At 40.8% G+C, this 10,987-nt stretch overlaps 1 protein-coding gene across 1 annotated transcript in view; it reads left to right on the forward strand.

The window, feature by feature from the left end:
- The window catches only part of LOC109897443 (GRAM domain-containing protein 2A-like), a 55,572-nt gene extending 45,662 nt beyond the window's left edge, over window positions 1-9,910 (forward strand). Inside the window, exons 8-12 of the mRNA XM_031833012.1 lie at window positions 2,876-2,938; window positions 5,889-6,057; window positions 7,277-7,370; window positions 8,208-8,315; window positions 8,573-9,910. Coding sequence (XP_031688872.1) covers window positions 2,876-2,938; window positions 5,889-6,057; window positions 7,277-7,370; window positions 8,208-8,315; window positions 8,573-8,576 — 438 coding nt within the window. The 3' untranslated portion in view covers window positions 8,577-9,910. The remainder of the gene's footprint in view (window positions 1-2,875; window positions 2,939-5,888; window positions 6,058-7,276; window positions 7,371-8,207; window positions 8,316-8,572) is intronic.
- The last annotated feature ends 1,077 nt before the right edge of the window (window positions 9,911-10,987 follow it).

Raw genomic sequence — 10,987 nt, forward strand, 5'->3', positions numbered from 1 at the left:
GTACTGTATTACTGTATTGTATTACTGTATTATACTGTATTGCTGTACTGTATTATACTGTATTACTGTACTGTATTACTGTACTGTATTACTGTACTGTATTATACTGTATTACTGTACCATACTGTATTACTGTACTCTATTATACTGTATTACTGTACTGTATTATACTGTATTACTGTACTGTATTACTGTCTTGTATTATACTGTATTACTGCACTGTATTATACTGTATTACTGCACTGTATTATACTGTATTACTGTACTGTATTATACTGTATTACTGTACAGTATTATACTGTATTATACTGTATTACTGTGCTGTATTATACTGTATTACTGTACTGTATTATACTGTATTACTGTACTGTATTACTGTCTTGTATTATACTGTATTACTGCACTGTATTATACTGTATTACTGTACTGTATTATACTGTATTACTGTACTGTATTATACTGTATTACTGTACTGTATTACTGTACTGTATTATACTGTATTACTGTACTGTATTACTGTACTGTATTATACTGTATTACTGTACTGTATTACTGTACTGTATTATACTGTATTACTGTACTGTATTATACTGTATTACTGTACTGTATTATACTGTATTACTGTACTGTATTATACTGTATTACTGTACTATATTACTGTACTGTATTATACTGTATTACTGTACTGTATTACTGTACTGTATTATACTGTATTACTGTACTGTATTATACTGTATTACTGTACTGTATTACACTGTATTACTGTACTGTATTATACTGTATTACACTGTATTACTGTACTGTATTATACTGTATTACTCTACTGTATTACTCTACTGTATTATACTGTATTACTGTACTGTATTACTGTACTGTATTATACTGTATTACTGTACTGTATTATACTGTATTACTGTACTGTATTACTGTCTTGTATTATACTGTATTACTGTACTGTATTATACTGTATTACTGTACTGTATTATACTGTATTACTGTACTGTATTATACTGTATTACTGTACTGTATTACTGTACTGTATTATACTGTATTACTGTACTGTATTATACTGTATTACTGTACTGTATTACTGTACTGTATTACTGTACTGTATTACACTGTATTACTGTACTGTATTATACTGTATTACTGTACTGTATTATACTGTATTACTGTACTGTATTATACTGTATTACTGTACTGTATTACTGTACTGTATTATACTGTATTACTGTACTGTATTATACTGTATTACTGTACTGTATTATACTGTATTACTGTACTATATTACTGTACTGTAGTACACTGTATTACTATACTGTATTATACTGTATTACTGTACTGTATTATACTGTATTACTGTACTGTATTATACTGTATTACTGTACTGTATTACTGTACTGTATTATACTGTATTACTGTACTGTATTACTGTACTGTATTATACTGTATTACTGTACTGTATTACTGTACTGTATTATACTGTATTACGGTACTGTATTACTGTACTGTATTATACTGTATTACTGTACTGTATTACTGTACTGTATTATACTGTATTGCTGTACTGTATTACTGTACTGTATTATACTGTATTACTGTACTGTATTATACTGTATTACTGTACTGTATTACTGTCCTGTATTATACTGTATTACTGTACTGTATTATACTGTATTACTGTACTGTATTACTGTACTGTATTATACTGTATTACTGTACTGTATTATACTGTATTACTGTATTGTATTATACTGTGTTATATGGACTGGAATTACACACATCGTTCAAACCGTGATGAAGCAGGGAGAGAACATGTGATGTTGGTGCGATTACATGCGGCCTACAAAGTTATAAGTACAGGCTAGCGACTTTGATTTACGTTTTGAAATATAATAAATCAAATGTATTTATATAGCCCTTCTTACATCAGCTGATATGCTATAGCCTACCACCATCTGAATGGTTATGGGTCTGAATTAATAACTGCTATAGTCTACCACCATCTGAATGGTTATGGGTCTGAATTAATTACTGCTATAGTCTACCACCATCTGAATGGTTATGGGTCTGAATTAATAACTGCTATAGTCTACCACCATCTGCATGGTTATGGGTCTGAATTAATAACTGCTATAGTCTACCACCATCTGAATGGTTATGGGTCTGAATTAATTACTGCTATAGTCTACCACCATCTGAATGGTTATGGGTCTGAATTAATAACTGCTATAGTCTACCACCATCTGAATGGTTATGGGTCTGAATTAATTACTGCTATAGTCTACCACCATCTGAATGGTTATGGGTCTGAATTAATAACTGCTATAGTCTACCACCATCTGCATGGTTATGGGTCTGAATTAATAACTGCTATAGTCTACCACCATCTGAATGGTTATGGGTCTGAATGAATTACTGCTATAGTCTACCACCATCTGAATGGTTATGGGTCTGAATTAATTACTGCTATAGTCTACCACCATCTGAATGGTTATGGGTCTGAATTAATTACTGCTATAGTCTACCACCATCTGAATGGTTATGGGTCTGAATTAATTACTGCTATAGTCTACCACCATCTGAATGGTTATGGGTCTGAATTAATTACTGCTATAGTCTACCACCATCTGAATGGTTATGGGTCTGAATTAATTACTGCTATAGTCTACCACCATCTGAATGGTTATGGGTCTGAATTAATTACTGCTATAGTCTACCACCATCTGAATGGTTATGGGTCTGAATTAATTACTGCTATAGTCTACCACCATCTGAATGGTTATGGGTCTGAATTAATTACTGCTATAGTCTACCACCATCTGAATGGTGGTACATTAAGTGTAGTTACAGTGTACCTTATTTTCCTCCATAGGTGAATGGGAAGAAAAGTCTTAGCCTGAAGCAGTACTTGGAGGAGCCTAGCTCACTATCTATGGTAAGCCCAGCCACTACTCTACACTACTATACTATAGTCTACACTACTCTACACTACTATACTATAGTCTACACTACTCTACCCTACTCTACTCCACACTACTATAGTCTACACTATTATACACTACTCTACACTACTATACTATAGTCTACACTACTCTACACTACTATACTATAGTCTACACTACACTACTCTCCACTACTATACTATAGTCTACACTACACTACTATACTCTGCACTTCTCTACACTACTATACTATAGTCTACACTACACTACTATACTCTGCACTTCTCTACACTACTCCACTCTACACTACTATACTCTACTACAGTGGGGCAAAAAAGTATTTAGTCAGCCACCAATTGTGCAAGTTCTCCCACTTAAAAAGATGAGAGAGGCCTGTAATTTTCATCATAGGTACACTTCAACTATGACAGACAAAATTCAATCTGTGAAATCACATAGAAATACTTATTTTCCAGAATAATTTGCAAATGAATTCATAAAAAAATCCTACAATGTGATTTTCTGGATTTTTTTTCTAGTTTTGTCTGTCATAGTTGAAGTGTACCTATGATGAAAATTACAGACTTCTCTCATCTTTTTAAGTGGGAGAACTTGCACAATTGGTGGCTGACTAAATACTTTTTTTGCCCCACTGTATGCTCCACCATACTCCACTCTACACCACTATACTCTACACCATCATACCCTGCACTTCTCTACACCACTATACTCTACACCATTATACTCTACTCTTCTATACTCTACCACACTATACCCTGCTCCACTCTGCACAACTGCACTCTACATTACTATACTATATTCCACTCTACACTACTCTACTCTACACTGCTATACTCCACTCTACTCTTACGCCACTACTATACACCACTCTACTCTACACTGCTATACTATAGTCTGCACTACTCTACTCCTACTCTATTCTACTCCACACTGCTATACTCTACTATGCTCTACACCACAATACTCCACACTACAATACTCTACACTACTTTAGTAGACTCCACTCTACTCTACTCCACACTTCTCTATTCCTACTCTACATTACTATACTCTACACTACTTTACTATACTCTGAACTACTCCCCTATTCTCTACACTACTATGCTCCACACTGCTCTACTATACTCTGCGCTGCTCTACTATACTACACTAATATACTCTACACCAATCTACGCTACTGTACTCTACACTACTCCCCTATTCTCTACACTACTCTTCACTACTCCACTCTGCACAACTATACTCTACTACACTCCACACTACTATACTCTACTACACTCAACTATACTCTACTACACTCCACACTACTATACTCTACACCACTATACTCCACTATGCTCTACCCCACTCCAATATACTATACTACACTCCACACTACTATACTCTACACTACTATACTCTACACCGCTATACTATCGTCTACACTACTCTACACTACTATACACCGCTATACTATAGTCTACACTACTCTACACTACTATACTCTACACCGCTATACTATAGTCTACACTACTCTACTCTACACTACCATACTTTACATTGCTATACTCTACACCACCACTCTACTCTATACTACTATGCTATAGTCTACTCTACTCCTACTCTATTCCACTCTACACCACCATGCTATACTCTACACCACCATGCTATACTCTACACCACTCTACTATACTCTACTCTACACAACTACTCTACACTACTATACTATCGTCTACACTACTCTACCACCCACCATATTCTACTCTACTCTACTATACTCCACACTACCATACTCTACTATTCTCTACTCCACACTACTATACTCTATACTGCACCACTTTACACTACACTTCTATACTCTATTCTACACTGGTCTCTATACTCTCACCCTTTAGTGGTTGTCGATGTCACCATTGGTTAAGGGCATTATGGGTTAAGGGCATTATGGGTTAAGGACATTATGGGTTAAGGACATTATGGGTTAAGGACATTATGGGTTAAGGGCATTGGGTTTTACCATGTAGCGGTGTAGCTAACTACTGGACCTACACACTACTGTTTTACCGTGTAGCTAACTACTGGACCTACACACTACTGTTTTACTGTGTAGCGGTGTAGCTAACTACTGGACCTACACACTACTGTTTTACCATGTAGCAGTGCAGCTAACTACTGGACCTACACACTACTGTTTTACCATGTAGCAGTGCAGCTAACTACTGGAACTACACACTACTGTTTTACCAGGTAGCGGTGTAGCTAACTACTGGAACTACACACTACTGTTTTACCATGTAGCAGTGTAGCTAACTACTGGAACTACACACTACTGTTTTGCCATGTCGCGGTGCAGCTAACTACTGGAACTACACACTACTGTTTTACCATGTAGCAGTGTAGCTAACTACTGGAACTACACACTACTGTTTTGCCATGTCGCGGTGCAGCTAACTACACACTACTGTTTACCATGTAGCGGTGTAGCTAACTACTGGAACTACACACTACTGTTTTACCAGGTAGCGGTGTAGCTAACTACTGTTTGGTTTTACCAAAATATAGAAATATTTATTTTTCTGCATCAGACCTTCCTAATTCTGACTTGAAACATAGTTTTCGTGTTTAATTGGCTACATTTCACATTCTGTTAACACCTGACCACAGAGTGATGTTTTTTTCACTAAGTAGTTTGGATGTAGCGAACTAATTCCTCTTGAGGGTAGATTTTGTTCAGGAAACTATATTTTTCTTAAGGGTAGATTTAGTGTAGCTTAAATTATTCTAGTGAAAAAGTAAATGGTAGTTTGGTAAACTATGATTTCAGTGTAGCTTCCCCAACAGTGCCTAAACTTTCTTAAAGGTACCTTTCCTCTTCAGCCAACTTAATTTCCTCTCCTCCTTAAGCTCTCCTCTCTTCCCCTTTCTCCTCCTCTCCTCATTCAGGATGAGTTCCCCGTGGTCAATGACTTCCCTCCGGTGTTGAAGTGGAGGAGGAAGCCGTCCAGTCCGTCCGTGTCCTCGTCTCTCCCGGATCTCCTTGGTAACTCCACCAGCAGTCGGCGTGCAGTGGACATCCCCTACCTACCTACGGAGGTTCCCCTGACATTAAAGGGTAAGATCAGTGGACATCCCCTACCTACCTACGGAGGTTCCACTGACATTAAAGGGTAAGATCAGTGGACATCCCCCTCCCTACCTACGGAGGTTCCCCTGACATTAAAGGGTAAGATCAGTGGACATCCCCTACCTACCTACGGAGGTTCCCCTGACATTAAAGGGTAAGATCAGTGGACATCCTCTATCTACCTACGGAGGTTCCACTGACATTAAAGGGTAAGATCAGTGGACATCCCCTACCTACCTACGGAGGTTCCCCTGACATTAAAGGGTAAGATCAGTGGACATCCCCTACCTACCTACGGAGGTTCCCCTGACATTAAAGGGTAAGATCAGAGGTCGGCCCCACTCTTGTCATTAATCATCAAAGGGCGAAAGCTAATCATTTCCTTTTTTAAACTTGTTTTAGCTGCAATCCCCCAATCGGGATAAGTGTCATCAACAACCGCTGAATAGCATAGCGCTGTAGCAGGTAACCCACTGTTCCTAGGCCGTCATTGAAAATAAGAGTTTGTTCTTAACTGACTTGCCTCGTTAAATAAAAGGTCAAATAAAAACCACATCGGGTCCCTTTTTTATAGTGTTTGTAATAACTGGGGATCGACCTTCTAATCTCCGGGCAGAACGCCACTGAGTTGCCACTGTTTATACACACCGAGAGTTTGTATACTGGATTCTCGACGTAGCTCACTACTATATCTACTGCTGTACATCATTCTTAGTATACCATTATGGTATTGGATTTGGGTTATTGATACAGTGTTATTTGGGATTGGATTTGGGTTATTGATACAGTGTTATTTGGGATTGGATTTGGGTTATTGATACAGTGTTATTTGGGATTGGATTCGGGATATTGATACAGTGTTATTTGGGATTGGATTCGGGTTATTGATACAGTGTTATTTGGGATTGGATTCGGGTTATTGATACAGTGTTATTTGGGATTGGATTTGGGTTATTGATACAGTGTTAATTGGGATTGGATTCGGGATATTGATACAGTGTTATTTGGGATTGGATTTGGGTTATTGATACAGTGTTATTTGGGATTGGATTCGGGATATTGATACAGTGTTATTTGTGTTGTTCATTGGATTCATTCGGGCATTTTTAGATTAGTTGATTTTATGTTGTTTGTTTTACTGTTAGGAGACAGTAACACAAGCATTTTGCTTCACTCTATAACATGTGCTGTGCTGTGTTGTGTGCAGAGCGGAGTCTGGAGACAGGGAAGATCCTCCTGACAGAGCCAGTACCAGAACTGGGCCACATGGAGTACCAACTGCTCAAGTTCTTCATCCTGCTGTGAGTACTGGATGGACTAACCTGACCTGTTTGTACTCTGGTGCAATGCCGCAGCGTTCCCCCAAACTCGCTCGACCCCAAGAAAGACACAGCTGATTCAAATAATCAACGTTTTATCTTTATTTTACCTTTATTTAACCAGGCAAGTCAGTTAAGAACAAACTCTTATTTTCAATGACGGCCTAGGAACAGTGGGTCAACTGCCTGTTCAGGGGCAGAAAGACAGATTTGTACCTTGTCCGCTCGGGGATTTGAACGTGCAACCTTTCAGTTACTAGTCCAACACTCTGGCCACTAGGCTACCCTGCCGCCCCACTAATGATTAGTTTGTTATTTGAATCAGCTGTGTAGTGTTTGGGCAACAAAAGCTAAATGTGCAACACTTAGGGTCCCCGAGACAGAGTTTGGAAAACACTGGGCTAAGGCATCTCTCATTGTATTATACACTTACTGTCATACCGCCACCTGCTGGTTGTAGTTATTATTGCACGTTCATATTACACTTACCTATTACATATCAACCTATGAGTTGAGAAATGGATCATTGGTGGAGTGTAGGTCTACTGTGGATAGCAACACCCCTGTGACCCTCCCAGGCCCATGTTGGCCACGCTTAAGAACATATATTGTAGATTCATAATATTACATTATACCCTCTAAACTTATTCCACCCCTTGGCAAAAATTTGTTTCATCTGATGCTGTTAATAGTATATATATTTTGCTGTTAAGAGTATATATTTTTTTTTATATTTTGAAGTACCTCCACTGACCCCACTTTGAGAACCCCTGTGGTAAACAATGTGGTCATTGTGTGGCGTGTGTCTGTCTCCTTCAGTATCGTCCTGCTCGTCCTGTCCTCCTGCTACCTGGCCTTCCGTGTGTGTTGTCTAGAGCAGCAGCTGTCCTTCCTCAACACACATCCCACAATGCCCATGAGAGAGAGGTGAGGGACACACACACACACACACACACACACAAGAGAGAGGTAAGTGTACATCTTCAATCTCTCACACATATACACACTTCTCATTTTTGACCCATGAATGTCACCTTTCTCTCCCAGTTCCTTTTAGCTAATTTCCCATCTCAACACAGGGCTGAATGTTTGGTGTCATATTTTATTAGATAAAACATTGCTTCCCCACTTAGAGAGGAGATATTGTTGTTTCTTTGCCAACGTTCATGTTTGTCTCTTCCCAGGTAACACTTGCTGCATGCTGCGTCAACATTGGACAGATGGTCTGTCAGTCACGGAGGTTCTCCTGGCGATTGGGCAAACAGAGACTCTGTTTGTTTACCTGTTCACTCTGTCCCACCCTGTAGGTGTGGAGAAGTGCCCTGCTGGTTCAATGAAAAGACAATGACTTGAGAAAATCCAAGACCTGAAGCCAAAACTGCAGTTAAATAGACCGTCCAATAGGGGGTGCCAGAGAGACAAGAATCCTCTTGTCGTTCCCTAGAAAGACTATGGACTGCAGACAAAAGACTGGAATGGATGGAGGAGGATTGGAAGTAGACGACTACAGAGTAGGTGTCAATGGGACAGAGCCAACGGAGTTCACCTGACCTTTGACCTCAATGTCCTTGTTTTACTCGGATTCTGCCAAGGAATTTTACAATACCAGTCAACTGATCAGACACTTCCGCATCCAGGATTTTAGAGACAGAGCCTGTTGTCAGACACACGGAGCCTGTTGTCAGACACACAGTGCCTGTTGTCAGACACACGGAGCCTGTTGTCAGACACACGGAGCCTGTTGTCAGACACACGGAGCCTGTTGTCAGACACACGGAGCCTGTTGTCAGACACACGGAGCCTGTTGTCAGACACACGGAGCCTGTTGTCAGACACACGGAGCCTGTTGTCAGACACACGGAGCCTGTTGTCAGACACACAGGGCCTTTTTCAACAGGAATAGACTGTACCCAGTAGGAGAGTTGCTACGAGAGAGACTGAATAAAGATTGAATATAAGAAGGCAGTCCGATCAGGAACTCAACCTGACCTGGTCAACCATTTCCAACCGTAGCCCACCTTGCAATGTTTACTGTGCATGGTCACCGAGACATAACCGTTCCTGTAATACTAAGGAAAAATAGAAACTATTTCAATGGACACTATTATCAGAGGTTAACATTTCTGTCAGAATTTGAAGATGCTGTACTCGAGTCTTGTCATGCCAACTGAAAACATGCTACTGTGTGTGTCAGGTGAGGTTGTGAAAGTGTGTGTGTGTGTGTGTGTGTGCGTGCGTGTTGTATGTGTGTGTTTGAGTGTATTAACCATTGTTTGTGTGACTTAACAAGTGGCTAGGACTGTCTCAAGGTAGTCGGTAGCTTCTCCATGTCATGTAATAATAGATATTGACAGAATTGTAAAGCCATTGTCTGTGAATCTGTGTTGGATGGAGTGGAACTTTGGACGTGAATGGAGAGAAAGTGGTGAAAGTATTGAGAGGGAGAGAGGGGAGAAAGACAAAGAGACAGAGAGAGAGACAGAGAGGAGAGAAAGACAGAGACAGTGAGAGACACAGAGTGAGAGGAGACAGACAGAGAAAGAGACAGAGCGGAGAGACAGTGAGAGAGACAGAGAGAAAGGGGAGAGAGACAGAGCGGAGAGACACAGAGTGAGAGACAGAGAGACAGAGAGGAGACAGAGCGGAGAGACAGTGAGAGAGGGGAGACAGACAGAGAGACAGTGAGAGACACAGAGTGAGAGACAGACAGAGAAAGAGACAGAGCGGAGAGACAGTGAGAGACAGAGAGAGAGGGGAGACAGACAGAGCGGAGAGACAGTGAGAGACACAGAGTGAGAGACAGAGAGAGAGGGGAGACAGACAGAGAGAGAGACAGAGCTGAGAGACAGAGAGAGAGAAGAGACAGTGAGAGAGGGGAGAGACAGAGAGAGAGGGGAGACAGACAGAGAAAGAGACAGAGCGGAGAGACAGTGAGAGACACAGAGTGAGAGACAGAGAGAGAGGGGAGACAGACAGAGAGAGAGACAGAGCGGAGAGACAGTGAGAGACACAGAGTGAGAGACAGAGAGAGAGAAGAGACAGAGCGGCGAGACAGTGAGAGACAGAGAGAGAGGGGAGACAGAGCGGAGAGACAGTGAGAGACAGAGTGAGAGACAGAGAGAGAGGGGAGACAGACAGAGAAAGAGACAGAGCGGAGAGACACAGAGTGAGAGACAGAGAGAGAGGGGAGACAGACAGAGAGAGAGACAGAGCCGAGAGACACAGAGTGAGAGACACAGAGTGAGAGACAGAGAGTGAGAGACAGAGAGAGAGGGGAGACAGACAGAGAAAGAGACAGAGCGGAGAGACAGTGAGAGACACAGAGTGAGAGACAGAGAGAGAGGGGAGACAGACAGAGAGAGAGACAGAGCGGAGAGACAGTGAGAGACACAGAGTGAGAGACAGAGAGAGAGAAGAGACAGAGCGGCGAGACAGTGAGAGACAGAGAGAGAGGGGAGACAGAGCGGAGAGACAGTGAGAGACAGAGTGAGAGACAGAGAGAGAGGGGAGACAGACAGAGAAAGAGACAGAGCGGAGAGACACAGAGTGAGAGACAGAGAGAGAGGGGAGACAGACAGAGAGAGAGACAGAGCCGAGAG

Source organism: Oncorhynchus kisutch, linkage group LG10 (genome assembly GCF_002021735.2).
Source record: "Oncorhynchus kisutch isolate 150728-3 linkage group LG10, Okis_V2, whole genome shotgun sequence".
Lineage (NCBI taxonomy): Eukaryota > Metazoa > Chordata > Actinopteri > Salmoniformes > Salmonidae > Oncorhynchus > Oncorhynchus kisutch.